At 43.8% G+C, this 18,325-nt stretch overlaps 1 protein-coding gene across 1 annotated transcript in view; it reads right to left on the bottom strand.

The window, feature by feature from the left end:
• Positions 1 to 18,325, bottom strand: part of ptk7b (protein tyrosine kinase 7b) — a 69,151-nt gene that overhangs the window by 14,302 nt on the left and 36,524 nt on the right. The window contains exon 2 of the mRNA XM_063491758.1: positions 4,642 to 4,938. Coding sequence (XP_063347828.1) covers positions 4,642 to 4,938 — 297 coding nt within the window. The remainder of the gene's footprint in view (positions 1 to 4,641; positions 4,939 to 18,325) is intronic.

Below are 18,325 nucleotides of genomic sequence, written 5' to 3'. Positions count from 1 at the left end.
GGAGGAAGGACGCAGCACCCCTGTGAGGTCAGAAGGGGCGCTAGAGGGAAAACTGTCACAATGAATTACTCAGGAACTGGCGGTGCTGTGCAGCCTGAGGGGATCATGGGAAACCATCTCTACAGCAACAGGGCTTCCATTCTCCTTCCTTATATCCCATCTGAGCCGTGCACTGCTCATTACCTCCCTCCTACAACAGACGGCCAACAACAGTGTGTGTGTGTGTGTGTGGGAGCATAGCTCAGCAGTGGAGCAAGTATGTGCGTGTGTTTATACGTCTGTTTATACATGCAATGGTGTATGCGAAACACAGCTGACGATCCTCTGCCTGCGAGCGTGAGTGCATGTGTGCAAGTGTCCTCAAATATCTGACAGTTCAGCAGATGCAAATTAGTTGTCCGTCTCATTCAAGGCCATTCCAGGCAATAGCTCCACTAACTCGAGGCGGAGGAGGTAATGAAGGGCAACTCTGCTATCGAGGCCTAAGGCCCGACGCTCAGACCTGTTATTAGCGAACTGAAAGCAAAAAGCGACCCACAAAACCAGACGGGGAGACGATGAATCACTGAAGACGAGGGCGTAAGAAAAAGTTTGACGGAATAACAAGTCTTATTAGCGAGGGTGAGTACGAGTGGCAGTCAGATTAAACGTCATCTGCAAACGAAGCATTGTATCGACTCGGCCGGAGGAACAGGAGGCTGGGTTCAGTATCAGGGAGGGTGTCATCTGAATTCATGTATCAGATGCTCATTTGCATGTTCAGGAATAAAACAGCGAGCAGCACGAGAAATACCAGACGCACTGTTTGGCTAATCAGAGCCTTCAACAGAGATTTGCAAACAACAGAAGACAACACACTCTGCCTTGTGTATCTAAAGTTTCTACCAGTCCTGACCTATTTTCTTCTCTGGCACGTTAAAACCGATTCTGGCTATCCACTTAATTTTCAATTTGACCTGGATTTTCTTTCTTTCTTTTTAAACCAGCCTCACGTTCTTACCACTCACAGCTCCATTCACAGCTCAGGTTTCTCCAGCTGTCCGCTCGACAAACAGAAGGCACTCTTTCATAACCTATTAGTGGCAAATGCTTCCCCATAATCCCTCTCAGAACGCATGACTAAGTGTTGGAGCGGGCCTGCCAGCTAACGGCATAATTAGGAGCCTATAATTATTATGTTGGAGGCAGAACAGGAAGCGCTATCAACACGGGGATGATAACGGATGAACGTGAGGATATCATCAAGACAGATGATCGGACGGCTCGTTCAGTCATCGCTCTGAAAAGCAGCTGAATGTGTGTCCGTCTCTTTCACTCAGTGAGCTGATTTGTTGCCATAGAGAAGGGTTTCTGCAAAACGGCTGGGGATTTCATTTGATTGACAAAACCATATGGGTATGGAAATAACCAAAACATATGGCATAGTGTCCTCGTGTTGTAAACATCGCTATAAAACCAAACCCCCCCCCCCCAAAAAAAAAACAGTGGTGTGGCAGATTCCTGGGAAAAATTGTTAACTGAGCCAGCTCGGTGTTAGACGAGGTGTCAGATTTTATCAGCTGTGGCTGACAGGGGTCAGCAGGCCAGGCTGCAAACTGCAGGGGAGAGATGCTGCTGCAGCGACAAGACAGAGACAGGAGGAAGGAGGAGGAAAAATGAGACGCTGACACAGGAGCAAAGTCACTCTACAGGAGAGAAGCTGACGGATGGAGCCCGGGTCATTAAACATGAAGAGCTGCGTTTTGTCAGCTCACAAAAGACAGCAAGAAAAAAAAAAAACATCCTTCTGTAGGAACTGTGAGAAACGAAATGGGGAAAAAGTAGAGCTGTACTCATGGTCTGTACGGACTCTTTAAAAATGTGTCTGCTGAACAAATGTAGGTTAAGGACACATGCTGTGTGACTAAGCCAAGACGGCGTGCGCATGCCTACTCATGCGCGAGTGACTGAATAGGGAGGAAAATGTGCCCGGCTGTGTTTCTACTCAATCTTCTCCTCATTCCTGCGTGCTGCTGTATGACACTGACATCCAAAAACACCGTCTGTGTGTGTCTTCTGAAAGCAGTGCCTCCAGGAGCAACAAGCATGCTGACGAAAGCGACGCCTGAGCCCGGTCTCGCCATGGAGACCCAGTGACCGTGCGGGACAAAAGGGTGAGGGGGGGACTAAAACCTCTATTGGTGAAAACAAGAGGGGGGATAATTACTCTGAATAATTCTCAGCTGGCAGGACTTGCCCACCCACCATTGAAAGGAAAAATAAATTAACCCTCTCTCGTCAGTGGGGGAGGGGCGGACGAATGAACTCCAGAAATGTCCCTGATACAGTACATATGGAATACCCCACCACCACCACCTACAGTCCACATTCACTACCAAGCACGCAAAGTAGCGTACACATGAGTGAGTGCACAGTCAAGACATCTACTTTAAAGCTGCACGAGCTTGACCGCTTGTTAAAACTATATATGAGTGGAAATATGACAACAGCCACCATAGCGTGGTCTGATCCACTTAAAGTGAGCTGGACAGCCAAACCGCACATACTGATGCAGAGGTAAACGTGTTGATACGCACACACAGACGCAGAATCCAAAAGTGGTTAGGGATGATTTACTATTGAAGTTTGAGCATCTGGTTGAGAAAAGTGTGCACTAAGCTCTTAAATAACCTTGTTTCATGTTCTTAGATGTTTGTTATCTGAAGCTATGCCTGAGGAATCCACTTCTGTGATTTCTTATCAAGCTGACTCAGGCTATTACCATTTTTACAGGAATGGTAATGTGCGGTGCATTAATAACTTCATAACCGGCATCTCAGCTGTGTGCCGGTTTCTTAGGTTGTCTGTAAAAAGTGCCTAATATGCCTCCTTGCTGTGAGGCAACAGTACCCCAGACACCGCTGTGTCTCTAGTTTTTATTGACTGAACAGCGCCCCCAGTGGCAGTCAACAACAGAAAGTCAATACTCTTATAATGACTCCTGTAACATTCTTAACTTTACATTAAAATCACGTGTTTACAGACTGGTACCAACAAAGTCTGTGCCCCAATTTTTGTGAGCTAAATTCAGGTCTTTAATTGGTCCGTTGCTCAGCACTCTATGGCAGTTTAGATGTAGCTTGCTAACTTAGCTTGGTAGCATTAGCAGACAACTTAGCAGCCCGTTCTTGCATCCAAACGTGCGCACTTCTAGAAAAATCTATTTTGTATACGGCACAAAAGCAAACTGATGTTTATTACGATCGATGTGGGTCATGAACCGGGACCAGACTGTGCAGCGTCAGCGATCACGTCAAAGAACGGGCACATTGGTGTGAGCCCGACTGCTATCTACACCGATCAAAAAGGTACGACCACTCTTATATAAACATTTCCACGGTTAAATGAGTTCAGCCTCTATGTTTATTGCATGCCCTTCCTTTCAAGAAAGCCATGCCTTGCTTTTCCAGTGCGTGGGAATGTTAATGGCTTGGCAGATAATGCAGTTTATTCTGCTCTGGAGAACTGGTGCTTCATGTCTAACTTGTTTCTTTTCTATTAAGTCTGTGGGAGTAAGTCAGTTGAGCTTTATTCACACACTAGATCATGTTCAATTGCAACACATGTGAGCGGTTCCCGTCAGATCGGACAGGGTTTGGGAAAAACCGATGGGCCTCTTTGGTCTTTTGGCTACAACTGCAAGCACTCAGAGACGGTGCTCGACATCACACACCTCAAATATCCACTTGTGGAGACACATCATAGAGAGGGAGTTAAACCGCTGCTCTCTCCCTCCATCCGTCTCTCAGTTTACAACTAGGAGGTCTGGACACTCATCTGTTCTTGTAATCACCCTTTGAACAAGTACCATCACAGCAAAGACAAACCTCCAGGCTGAATGTAGCAAGAGAGGGGAACATATTCCAGATGGAATCATTTTTCGCCCGCTTTGCCTGCTTTTTTTTTTTCTTTCCCTCCTTCTACCATCACTGAAAACTCTGTTTGTATGACACAAAGGCTTTTCAGTAACAACTGGTACCTGAGGGCCTCTGACGAGACCCAAACAAGGTTGTTATTTATCCCAAACAGAGCTGTGCAGAATTTCCCGGCTTCCTCTGCTCTGAAACTTAAGCGGGTCACTGAGGTTTGGTTATGAGGCTAAATAACAAAATTAAAGACACTAGCGTGACAACACATTTAGAAGGTGAAGATGTGAAAAGCATGACACAAATAAAAAAACTGGAGCAGACAGACCTGTGCTAATCTAAACCGAAATAATTATACTGCTTTAAGGTGAACTAGACTGTTCAGTAATTTCCTGACAAAAAGCCCTTTGAGAGTATATGGGAAAGAGAGTGTTACACAACGGAGAGGAAAGACACAAGCAACAAAAAAACACATGCTTGGTGGTGCACATATCCAGTTTCCTATAGAGAGGAGAAGCCACAAAGAATAAGGCAACAAGGTGGAAACATTCCTTCAGCTTACACTACCCCGTCATCTTATACTGCAACTTTTGTTTGGCTTTTTTGATCATCCAGAAACTGGATGCACACCCTTGTTGCCATTATGAAACCCTGTCAGTTGGTAATTTTCACTTAAGAGGGTTGTTTTATTTCCTCCCTCAAAAGAAGGGAAAATGGCCTGAAACTCAACACTCACACTTGATATTGAAGGAGGCGTTGTTGGAGTGGAGCACTTCTCCTGTGGCCGTGTTTTCCGCAACGCACTCGAAGTTTCCTGCGTCCAGCCGCCGATCCACGGCGCTGAATTTGAGGTTGCTGCCCTCCTGGAAGCGCCTCTCGCTGTTCTCCAGGGGCTGGCCGTTGTGAAGCCAATTGTATCTGATGTCGGTCGGATCGCTGACCTCGCAGCGTAGCATGGCGCTGCGGCCGTGCAAGGCATCCTGGGATTTGGGCTCCTTGGTGAACTGAATGGCAGCAGCCTGGATGGACAGAACTGGAAAGGAGGAGAAAAGGGAGAAAGAGGGGAAAGTCAGATTAGAATGGGGCTGCTGTTAACGTTTTACTGCTTTTTCCGTTCATTAAGTGTATGCCATAGCAACCACTTAGCCCTTTGGAGGAATGTGATGTTTAGACAATAATGGCTAGCTGTGAATTATTTTCTCGTAAAATCATCAGCCTCCGCGCCGGGGGAAAATACCTTCCCTGTTAGGGAGGCTGTGATGTGAGTGGGTGCTCTGACACTCAAACATCACACGCCCACGGTCACATGCTGTCATCGGCTCAGGAAGACGTGTCTCGCAAATTAGACGTGATGTGCTTCGCACACAAAGACACAACCTCACGTACACTTGAATCTTTTATTGTCCCTCGTGGTGCTGCGGACAAGATTTTTGTGTGAAACATGTTTTATGCTCTACTAATCCACGTCTCAGAAGATTATCGGTCCGTTCGGTTTTGCTTCGTGCTCTCAGTTAAACGTGAAAGTACAGTTGTAGCACAAATCACAAAAGTCTCTGCCAAACAGATGGAGGAAACGGAAGACAAAGCCGACCCACTGTTTGTATACTGTTGTGAAGCATATGTGAAATTTGGATTCATCACTTCATAAGACCTGTTTGCCTCTGATTTTTAGTCCATTTCTTTGTAATTCATCATACAACAGGCTATTCTTCCTGCTTCCCTTCCTTAGCAGTGGTTTCTTCACAGCCACCCTCCCACTGACGCCATTCCTGATGTGGCTGCAGTCAACGGTAGATGGACCAACACTAAAGGGCCAGAATGATCTCTCATGTCCTGAAACAGCATTACTTCCAGATGCTGTTCATCTGCTGCAGATATTTTTAGGTCACCCACTTTCCTGAAATTATTTCTTCAAATTAAGTGTTTTTGTAACATCCAGCTAGTAACAAGATGCCTAAAAATACAAAAATTTGTTTAGATCTGCTACAGCTTCTTGTGTCCTCTGCTTGTCCAGCTTCCTCAAATTTTTTTAAGGACATACTGCACACCATTGTTGACATATGTAGACTTTTCAGCCAATAGCTGACCAGCATTTGTCATAGATTAAACCCCCAAAAAAGATTAAGTGTTTTTGTAACTGCTGCTAGTAACAAAGTGCCTAAAAATGTTTTTTTTGCTAAGATGATTGTTATGTACTATTTGTAGACACAACAAGACTTTTTGACAGTACAGTTGGTCAAGTTAAAAAGAACACACTGATACTAGCACTGCAGCAATGGTCAGTATCCTACAGCTTATGTATATATAAAATATTTTATGACTTTATACAGACTCAGATCACGAAACTTGTGTCCCACAGCTGGTAGTTTCTACCCTCATTTAAATACAGTCATGCATATCCTTACCAGACTATTGTGTCTACCTCAGAGTACCAACATCATGGGAAGTATTTTTTTCCTCTCATTTAATTCAGTTTTGTTTATACTGTAAATCTCGGTTCACTAACATGTTTTTTATGACAAACTACACTCTTTATTGTTGGCAAGTGTAAACATACAGATGACATTATCAGAGTGCACCTGATTTAAACTCAGCAGCTGCCTACTAGTTTGAACAACCACCATGAAACACTTATCAATAGCCATCTGCAAAAGTTGTCGAGGCAGGCCCTCATGAGCCCCGTATAACACAATGTTATCCTGCCTGATGTCGGGGTTTGTTATGATAAGTAACGGTCCACCACCAGAGTCGATTAACCATACCTACACCTGTGTGAGGGCGTGTGTGTCTGCCTGTGTCTGGCAAGAAAAAAAAAAGGGAGATCTTTCAATAAGGATAAATCAAGGAAGATGTTGATAATGAGCCAATGAAATGCTCCCATCTTTGACCCTCTAACATGCCACCGCTGCTGTCCTGCAGGTGGTTAGCGCTGACAGGCAGGTAGGCGGGAAAAGACACAGCGAGGTAGAAAGGATGGTCAAACAAGACTTCCATTCTGGTGAGCCCGCAGTAAGGTTCAGGTTCAGAGTAAATCAGATTGCCTTATATGGCCACAAATATTACTTTACACATTCAAAAGGAAATGACAGGCAGCATTTCAAAGAAAACAGTGTGTCAGCTTGAGTCATGGACTTTTATTTGCATCAGCAAGACCGAAATCAGAAAATTCCATCTAAATGTTACATGAAAGGTGGGCAAATAGATCAACCTAAGCCTTCAATTGCTAGGAAGGTCGTGCAAAGCACACAGGAAAATAAACTTGTCTCTCCAAGGCTCAAGCGAGCCGACTCTGACAAGGTCACAGCACTGCAGAAGATGGGAGTGAGCAGAGAAAAGATTACTTGTAGAAATACTAAGCAACAGCTCTCAACACTGACATCAAATAAATTGAAGCAGTACTTCTTTAAAATCCAGAGAAAAACAACTGAATATTTGAGACCATCATATAAACCTTTTTGGTTGCCAGAAAAACCTCGGCTCTGGCTAAACCTTTATCAGCTGGTTAAAATAGCTAAGAATGGAGGGCTCAATGACTGTATGCTTCAATTTTATCATTTTTAATTTGAACAGACTCTTGTGTTTTTTATTACACACTAGGTTTGGCAGCCAGAGCGATCAACAGCTTCTTTGGGGAATCTGTTTTTATATAGACAACTTCATCGGTTCTAGCAAAGACACCAATGGCCCGATGATTGGCTTTTACTTTACTTCGAATCAAACCTTAAATCATGCCTCCATGACCAGCTTCTGCATAATTTTCACTCAGTTTTTGACATATGATCACATCTTCTTTTCAGTTTTTTCCTCGTGACTTCGTGCCAGACATAATAATCATAAGAAGTCACGCTCTTATACTATTATTCAGGCAAAAAAAAAAAATTCTTGAGCAAAAATACTTTTATTCTATTTCTTTCGGCTTCTGAAATGTAGGATTTCTTCTTTTTCACTGATTAACAATTAATAATATTTTGACATAATTCATAAATCCTTTCTCTCTGAAACGAGCTCTACCATGAAGGTTCCCCATGATTTATTGCACAAAGGGTTGTAACAACTCCTCGTCTGTATAAGCAAATGGTCTCCAGCAATTCTCCTGTGGGACTGAGAATTTGTTCCATCTGTGCAAAACTGGGATAAAAGGTAGCAGATGGGCTGGAAACACCAGCGAAGTCATCCTCGCCATCCACAGACAATCTATGCTCGCAGACAGCCTTCTGCCTCCATGCCAAGCCTACAGCTGGGGTGCGAGGTAGCGTGCCAGCTTCCATCACACCGAACCTCCTCTGCGCAGCAATGTTACGAGCTTTGGTGGAGGCACGCGGTTGATGGTTTCATTTGAGATGCTCACTGACAAACAGCGCGAGTTTGTGAGTTTAGAACCACGCAGACGCAGAGGGAACGACTTCCGGAAAAAGTCCCGGCAGATGCGGCACAGACAGATAAGGCGTTTTCACATTCCACAGAGTGACAGACGTGAGACAGAGGTGGGTAGAGTGAGGCGCGCGAGTCTGCCAAGTTTACTGTACTGAACAAACAGAGAAGGTGCCGTGACCTACATCTATCAAACGCGCTCCAATCCTGCTTCTCTAAACTGGCGCAGAAGAGCAGACTTCAAGGGCACACGTGCACAAACAGTATAAACACAGTCATGCACGCAAAGCATCACAACTGCCATCCCTGTTCTTGTCTTTTACCTTCACTTTACTCACTCAGGAACCCAAATTTCACTGAAGTTGTATCAGTCTGGCCAGATCAACACAGATAATTTAGGTCACGCTTTTCAGCGAGTCACAAGAGGGCTGCAGAAAAGAGGAATGCTCGGATATTCGCTGTGTGGCATTTGGGATAGATAAGCAGGGTAAATGCTATCCAAACTCAGACCGAGGGCCCTTCAAAGAGAGAGCAGTTGAAAGGGAGAGTTGCAGATAAAAGGCAAACAGAGAGTGAGACTGAGGGACACAGGACGGGACTGTTCTTATGACAAAAAACATTCAACACAAAGAATGCTGCTACTAGCAACGTGCCATCAGAAGCTGTGAGAAGGAACGTCACACGGTAGCAAACCTGCAAGTAAACAATGCACCATTGTCTTTTACTCAAGATGCCATTAGTCGTGGTAGAAATAGAAGTTTGTCTACCTTTAAAAAAATAAAATAATCCGAGTTTTAACAAACCAATATATCCATTAATGATGCATTAGTGTATTATTTTGGTTTAGACCGCTTGTTTGAACAAAAAACTACATTTTATACTCAAGTTTTCATTTTAAAACTTGCTCATCAATAAAAGTTCTTTTCACTCACGAACTCTGTTCAATTTTTGAAAAATAGGTTGGGATATTTTTCCCAAAATTTGTGCAATTTCTGCACAAACAAGCCGGGATTTTTTTTGACGAAATTCTTTCTCATATGAATCACACAGAAGGAAACGGTCCACTTCACACATGTTCGCCTTACTGGAAACACTCTGTGTGCTTCAGCTGAAGGAGCTGCCTGATCAGCAGCACACGTGACATTCACTCACAAACAGTGGATGAATATTTGGTGCTCTGTCATCACATCGAGATCACACGTGTCACGCATATGCGTTCCCATATGACTGGAAAACCTCGGAGTTCAGGAGCTGCAGTGTATGAGTGAAACAAATTCTGCATGTCCTGACATATGAGAAGCGTAAACAGAGTTGAAAAACTGATACCTAAAGTTTCTACTATTCAAATGCTTTTTTTTAAAGCTAGAAAGCCATTAAAACAGTGAAATGTCTTTCAGCCCGCATCCACAAAAAAACGCCTCGGCTTCGATACCAATCAGCAGCCCAAAAAACTTGCAGCACTGTTAATATTTCACGTCAATCACAGCACATGGGTGTTTTTGACACATTTCAAAACATTTCCTCAGAATTCAACTGACGTATCTGGAAATAAGTCGGACGAGACAGAAACTGGGTTAAAGATAGAGCAGGAAACTGCTGAGAGGGTGAAATATCTGCACGCAGGGATTCGCCTCTTCAGCTCACTGCACTGCCGACCCCATTAAGCCTGGCACGGCTGTCATGGCTGTCAGGTGGGAGTCGCCTTTAAGTCAGCCTGACAGCCAGAACCCACCATAATAGGTTCATCTGAAACTCACCGCCTCCTTTCTTTCTCTCTCTTCCAACTTTGTTTGCTGGCACTGACAAGCAGGGCTGGCCAAGCAGATTCAGTTTTCAAGAACAGATGCAAGATGCAGAACTGAGGATGCAGACGGAGGATGTGTGGGTAGGTGAGACAGAGGCATGTGCGTTAACAAAATCAGTGTTCTAATAACACAATCTGATTGGTGAATACAAACAAGATTTCACATTTCTGCATTTAAAAAGAAAAATGAATTCTTTGAGATAAGCAGCATCAGAGATGTTATCAGTGAAAAAACCTGCGATGAGCACTGTGTGTTTCCACCAGGCCATCACACACACCACAATGTTATCTCTGAAAGTTTCCCCAAACATGCCTCTGCAGGGTGACGACATTCAGTGATGACACACGAGCCCGAGGCTCCATGAGGTTAAAGAGAGACACACACAGACAGACACAGGACCCACAAATACGTGGCACCAGACACACACCCACTGTGGGAGCTCGAATGGCCCCATATGTGTGCGGTTTAACAACTTCTCAGTGGACCGTGTCAAAGCGAGACAGCTGCGCTGAAATGTTTGCAAATGACAGGACAGCAGAACAAGGAGCCTTGGAGTCGCAGAAATGAGTGCTGCTGATGGCGCGTGAGACAGTGATTGGAGCGTTTGACATTAGACATTAATCTCAATCCTTAAAGTGACACGCATATCGCAGAGTCTCAAACATTCGACTGCAGCTGATACGCTGTATCCAAGCAAAACACTGATAAATATTTAAGAGGTTAAAGGTTCTGTAATTCAGCCTGTTTGCTATTAAAATATACAGTGAGGTGAATATGTCCTCAGAAATGTAAAAAAATTAAGAAGGTAAACAAAGGTGATCAGCAGGTGATGAATTATTTAGTATTTAAAGTATTTTAATTATGCTTTTCTTTCCAAACCTTATTTATGTGCACTCATTTCCTTTAAGCACAGCGTGGGAGTCCCAAATGTTTTTGTCTCTCCTCTGCTCTTTCTTTCACCACGTTTGAAATGAAATTAATGGTGCCATGTTTGTGTCTGTTTGTGCATTTGGCTACGCAGAGCGAAGGAGTATGGGCACGCATGTGTGCAGTCTTCAAATAAATAAATCAAATGTGTGCGCAGCCTGACGGTGACACTGAATGTTTAAGAACTGGCCTGAACAGGAAAATTAGTGACAGCAGAGTTCAGCATGAAGGGGAGCAGTATGAAAAAACCTCAAAAGATAAAAAAAAGGCACTCAAGAAAAGCACAGTCAAAAGCTGCCGCTGACAGTTTACAAAGCTTTTAACACTCAGATTCACTTTACTTTATAGAATTTAGTACATATAGTATGACTTCTGGAGGCTGAAAGCTGTGCATGAGCTCTGCTATGGTAGTCTCTTAGGTTTCAAGCAGGGGACTAAGGGAGAAAAGGGCTGTGTACATAATTAAACTTTATTTGTAATCACATGTATAATAAAAATAGTTTTTTTGGTAGGTTGAGAGAGGCTTTGGTCAAATAATAAAACTGGACACTTTGTTTTTTTTCCTCTAAGATTCCAACAAATGCATTAGGGCTTCAAAGTTGGGTTGCCATGGCAATAATTGTGGTCTTAATATTGAAAAGAAAAAAACCTGTGATTACAATTTTTGCAATATTTGAGCATCCTTTGCAGAGTACCAACTACCAGGTTTTGTAGTTGGAAATTAAAAGTGTGCCCAATGCTCGCACTTCTTTACACTACGAGTAACTAATTTAAAGCGCCACTTGGTAACAAAGAGTCCATAACCCATGAAAACGGCACTATCTAAAGTGATCACTCCATTTTCATTACTCCATCCTCTCCCAAATCGCAATATCTACATAACCCAATTAAGGATAAGACTAGCAAGACTGCTGATAACATCAGCCCTCCCAGCTCAAACAGCACACGCCGACAACAAACAGTGAAACTTCAAAAGAGTACACCAAAAAAAGGGGGGAAATAAAAATAAGACTCCGTCTGATTAATAATTCATGACTCCAAAAGTTCACATAAGATCTGAAAGTAGGTTTAACATCTTATTTAGTCAATGTCAGTCAGGAGGTAAGACAAGCAGCACTGCAACAAGCACAGACTGGGAAAAGATGTCATCAATTTTTCAGGATGCAAAAGATGGCACGCTGATGCAACTACTCCCTCTTTAAAAGCATCCACTTTAGCAGATTCAGTCCCCGCAGCCCTGCCATGGCCACACGAATAAATAGGGCAATGCTCCACACGGCGTGTCGGGCCTGTGGTCAAAAAAAAAGCAGAATCAAAATCAGAGGTGGATGATTATCCTCATCTTCAAGCTGGGGTTATGAATACAAACCTACAGCAATCCATTAAACCAGCCAGACATGCATGCCAGCAGTGGGGAGAAGACCATACCTTATTTGCTCTGAAATTTAGCAGCTGCTGCAGATTCCTACTGCTTCACTGGAGTGATAAACTAACAAGACTAGCTTTCCTATTAGGCTGTATGTCAAACAGAGCAAAGGAAGATGCTAACAGAGATGTTCCTCACTGTTATGAGAAGAAAGACAGATGCAGAGTGTGGCAAACACAAAGCAGAAACCTGCATACAGTATCTGGAAAGAGCCTCTGGGCTTGAACCTAAACACCTTTTAAAGTATCCATGGCACCAAGTGATAAAAGTCGACTTTTCCTGAGCATAAGCAAAATACTTGGGAGAAAAATCTGATCTTTAAGAAATCTCAGGTGACCTCATTAATGACTGGCATGCTGGGATCACACATGCTGATAACCATCTATCAGAGTCCAGGCAAGTGTGTTTTTACAAGCTGTAGTAAAACCTCAGATGGAAAAGTGTGATAGCTTCATCCTCGGTTGGGTGGACTGAGATGTCAGAACGATCAAATGGAAAGGAGAATAAGTGGCAAAGTCATGGGAAGCTCTGACGCCCACTGACAGAGCTTTCAATGCCCATCAACAAATTACTTGATTTGTGTCTATGTGTGTGTGGGTGTGTGTTTTTCAGTTTTCCACTGGCTGCCTGACTTAAAACTGGCTGGCAGAAGATCTTCCCTAAAAACTGACTTTATGGTTTAATAAGTGCTGTGGAAAAAAGGGACGAGAGCATGAAACAGGTAAGGGAGGGTGATTAATATCTTGTGACTTATATCGTGACAGTTTAAATTCCCTGTACGTCTCAGTCATGCATCGCAGGGTTGGAAAATGTTGATCACGGACAAATACCGGCGTTTGTTTGTGGTGATCCAGGAAATTTCAGCTTCAGTGATTTCTTGGCCAATATTTTAACATTTCTGTCTGTCAGCAACAGTTTCGTCTTCTCCAGCGTGAACGACGCAGCGCAATCACCCGTACACGGAACAGAAATGCCGCCAAACGAAGAGGTCAGGTTGCCTTTTTGAACTCGACAGGAGTGAAGATAAACAAGATGGAGTCAGACCAGGTACGACTTCCCTGTCAGCTCACTGAAACCGGAGTGACAGATATGCACACTTAACTGGGTGCCAATGTCCTGGATTTATTTAATGCAGAAAAATCCAGAAACAAGGACAAAAAAGGTCAACAAGCACAAGAAATATATTCAAGATCTGCTGTGAAGTGACACAAAACATTTGATTAACTGGACCCTGCAGGTAAAGCCAATTTAAATACAAGTTAAGCAGTTTATTTTTCCATAATGTTTCTCTCAACGTGAACACAATAAATTTGGTTTCATCGCCGTAAACCTCAGAGTGATCACGTTTTTTAAATGATATCGGAGCCTCTTAAAAGGCAGCTTTCAGTGTTCAACCCCAGTCATTACAGAGGCTCCCGAACTCCATCAAGTCAAAATGAATCAAAGTAATACAAAAGAATAACACCCTGCTGACTCTTTCCATTAAATCCACAAAACTGACCCCAGGTAGTCTTTTATTCTCTGCGAGGTGCACATCAGCGCAGCGCTTTCCTGCGTTTATTCATCTCCTTTAATTGAAAACCATCTTCAAGCAGCCAAGGCAGCCTGCCCTTTTACCGGTGACACTCATATGCACGCGCGCTACCTAAATTCAATCGCTGCCATTATTGTACCGGGTAATTGCCCTGTGGAAAGGGTCTCTCTCTGCAAAGCGGCTTGCTCGTGTGCAAAGAGAGGGCTCATTATAAGAAACCTCGCTGAGATCCCTATCGGTTCGTGTGTGTTTCACTCCATCTCATCGCTGATGGCAGGGAGCGAGCACGGCACCAACTACACAAAGAAACCCCCCCCCTTCCCCAACTTATTACCAGGCAACACTGGCATGGCAACCGGGATGCAACCTCGCCAGGTAGACTTGGTTCACTCCTTCCATTATATAAAAAAAAAGAAAGAGGAAAAAAAAAAAAAAGCTTCTGAACTGATTCCCATTTTGAAAACTCTCGAATATTTTTTCATCAAATTATTCCAGATGACAGAAATTAATTTGTCTTCGAGAAAAAAAGAGGGCTTGACAGAAGTATGTCACCTCTCCTATGCAGTAATGAAAAGCTCTCTCATCACTTCTAACGAGCCGCTGCTTGCCAACACAACTCGGTCTTTCAAATGAAGTACTCCATATGGTATCCATGACAGGAGAGAAAAAAACAACACTCAAATGGCAGTGTGAACAGGAGAGAGGGGGGGTGCATGAGCCATAAATCTCTTAATAAGCACACTGGGAGGCGGTCAGCAGCATCAAAGTGTTGGCTATGCCCCACCCAAACATTACTCCAACAGTGTTTTAATAGGCCACACAGCATCGCTGCCTCATTACTAGTCATACCAGGAGGCCTGAAGCACAATTCAGACTGGGACGGAGGATGCGGACTAGTTTGGGGCATCATGCGGAGCTCCATTTGCAAAAAGAAACCTAATCATGGTTTAAGTAGGAAAAATAATCTGTGTCTGTGCAAAAATCTTGAGCCAGACCTCATTTTGTTATATTTTGCTTCCAAGTAGTCCAATTCTCCCCTGGAAGGGGAATTGGTTCTGTTTGTCTGTCTATCTGTTAGCAGTCTAGCCTCCAAGATACCATTTTCAAATGTTGTGTGATGGTAGATACCAATAACAGCTCGAGCTGATTTCATTTTGGTAAAAGTCAGGTCATGATCAAGGTCACACCGAATGTGAAAAATCAATAAAACTGTTATATTACCCACAATTTTTTTTTTTTTTGATGGATCATTTTCAAACTTCCCAATAATATACTAGGGACATGCAAGCATCGAGTTTGGCTTTGACCTTTATTGCTAGTGCCCAACGTTGCAACCACTTATACATAAAATACAAACACACAAAAAAGTATACCTGAATTTACAAGCCATTTTAAAACAACCCACATGTAACACAGATGTTATCATGATTGAAACAGTGTGGGATCATCTTGACAGGACACAAGAAAATGCAACTAACATTTAAAAACCTTTAGGAAGCCTTGAAAACTATTCCTGAAGACTACTTTAATTATAAGAAAGCTGTGTAAAGGAGTTCAGGCTGTGTTGAAGGTCATACCAACTCTATTTTTGCCTTATACGCTTATTTACTGCCCTTATTATTATTTTCCTAGCAAAACAAAGAAATGATGGCTAGCTTTGCACAGCATTGCATATTCAGTACAGTTTAGTTCTAGGACTAAAACAAAGTGTTGGAATTCAAAGGCCTGTCTTCTTCCCCCCACTGCTGAGGTTATTTAAGTATTACCACAGTATAACGTTGTAAAGCGATTCCTCGTTATCATAGGATGTGTAAACAGCCGCTGACTGAGACTGATCGGTTTGCAGATGCAGCTCCAGTATGCAAAGAAGCCTTTCAAAGATGATGTGTGCCACGTCGCTCATCGCCCCCCTCGACTTCATCCCTCGACACCCGGCTTCATAACTGTCATGCTGCATCTAAAATAGAGACATCTGAGCACAGCCAGCTCTCACCAATTTTCAACACCCACTCATAAAAGGCGGGCTGTTGAAACACAGGCAGCCTAATGCATCTCTGCGTAACCCACACGTTACCGAGGACAGAGTGCGAGCCAGCAGAGAGGGAGGGGAAGAAAAGAACGAGCTGTGATAAGATTTTAAACAATCTGTCTGCAACGCCCACATGATGACGACGGGGAAAAAACCTTGCAGACAGTTCACAGATCTCGTCGTGACCATGAAAGCGACCTTGGGTGTTATTACCCATGGTGCACAGCGACCTGGAGCCACAACCGTCCCCTGCAGCTGTGCTCTTAGGAGACAGAAAATATGGGAGCAATTATTAGATTAAGACGGATTAGGCTTTGCTCAGGTAAAGTAGGTTGGGCCGTTTTTGTCTCTTTGGTCCTGAAAAACGCGGCGGTAATCCAGTAAGAACACTTTTAAAAGAGAACTTGAAACGGGCTGGAATTTTTCTACTTTAAGTACAGAAACACAACAAAAGGCTCTCCACGCAAGCATGTGAAAGCCCACCGCTAACGGTTTACGCAATAAGTGCTCAAACTATCCTGCAGGGGTCATGGGCAACAACACCACAGAGTTATCAAGCGAAACACAAAGCAACGGTAATGTTAAACATCTGGGGTCACCGTCAATATTTTTCCAGAAGTATGAGCCAAAGATGGAAGATTAAGTCACAGCAGAACAGAGGAGCTCGGCACTTTGCAGCCAGGCTAAACACGCAGGTCTGATAGACGTTGCAGACAAAAAGAGCCTGCTGTTTAGGTGGGAGTTTGAGAACTGAAGTTGGCTTCGTGGTTAAATCTGGCTCTGCAGGCCTGTGGATGCAGCCTCTGCAGAGTGATGTGACAGATAGGAGATAAAACAGAGTTTGAAGAAGTGGGATGCTCTTTCCAAGTCTCCGTCTTCTGAAATGTGATCTGTGATGAAGGATAACCTCAGCGGATTAAAAACAGAGAAGAGGGGAAAGAAAAAATAAAAATACCCCCCGACTGTACAGGCCAAAGCCAAACATGCAGACTTGGTGCAGAAATCTTATATAGTGCAGGAACAACACAATATGTCTCCAGATTGACAGGAGCTGCTTTTCACATCAGCCGTAATAAACGATGGCTCCCCTTGCTGGCTCCAGCAGCAGATGGGCGCTGAGTTCTCGACTGCCTGTGCCAGCCCCGTCCTCTGCAGGCGGCTCTGGCTGATGCCTGCGCCTCGGCTATGTCCAAACATCCGTGCCAGCCAGGAATGTGGTGGTGGCGCTCTTCGGTACGCTGGCAGACGCCCCAGCGCCGATGAGAGCGAGCTGAGATAAGAAGGCTTTCGTGCTAAAAAAGAGAAGATGAGGGCCTGAACGCTTGTTTTCCATCAATCTGCTGACAGTGTATATTATGCCTGGAGTCTTTGGGGACTTTTGGCTTCATAAAGGCGAGAGCACAGAGTCTGCTATAGTCATTACTCTATCTCGCTTCGAGGAGGACCGGAGATTGTGTGAGGATATAACCCAGTCCCCTTGACGATTGACGATTTCATTCTAGGTCAATTCAATTTCAGATTCCGCTACGACGTCCAACTGCTAATATGCTAAGCATGACGATTAAAAAAAAAAAAAAAAAGAGGTTTGAAATTAGATTCTTCTCTCATGGCAGAGTCAGTTACATGATCTAATGAGGCAAACTGCAGAGACGAAATGAAGGAATTCTTAATGATAGATGGATGAATGAGCATGCCCACTTTTAAGAGTCGGATTCTTCCAGTCGCTCAATGAGGCTCCAGAGGACAATAACTACTCCATTAAACCTCAGTTTCTCTCCTGTTTTGTTTTGCTGTCTCTCTCCATCACACTATTACAGCACATTTGCCACTGACCTTCAGAACTGTATTTTAAAAGCTTCCTGGATACTTCTGGAAAAAGGCTATCTGCATTATCCTCGTGGGTTTTTTGGTTCTAGCACGTGGACTCACATGCCTGAGTGAAGCAGAGAGAGGAAAGAGTGTGTGTCTACCTTTCTCATTTCATTCACAAAAACAGATATAGGACATGGGTGGCCCGCGGGCTTCTCTGGATCTTCCTTTCTTTGCTTTCCTTCACACACACAGAGATGTTGATGCTGGCAGGAGGGAATCAAACAAACCTGGCAACTAGGCTGTTTCCAGCACCAGTCAGCTTCTGTGGTGTAGGTTTCCTGGCAGAGCTTGGCTGGCGCTCCAGAGCGGGATTAGTGCAGTCACCACAAATTAATTAGCCACAACCTTCCTGGACAGACGTCTACTGTAAGTACAGTAAATGGCGTTTCTCGTGCTGTAAGAAAAGCCTCTGTGACTCTGGACCACATGGGTGCGAGAATGTGCTTTTTTAGAAAT

This window comes from Pelmatolapia mariae, linkage group LG13 (genome assembly GCF_036321145.2).
Source record: "Pelmatolapia mariae isolate MD_Pm_ZW linkage group LG13, Pm_UMD_F_2, whole genome shotgun sequence".
In the NCBI taxonomy this organism is placed as follows: domain Eukaryota; kingdom Metazoa; phylum Chordata; class Actinopteri; order Cichliformes; family Cichlidae; genus Pelmatolapia; species Pelmatolapia mariae.
Note: the sequence above shows the minus strand (reverse complement) of the source record. Positions and strands in the feature narration are given on the sequence as shown.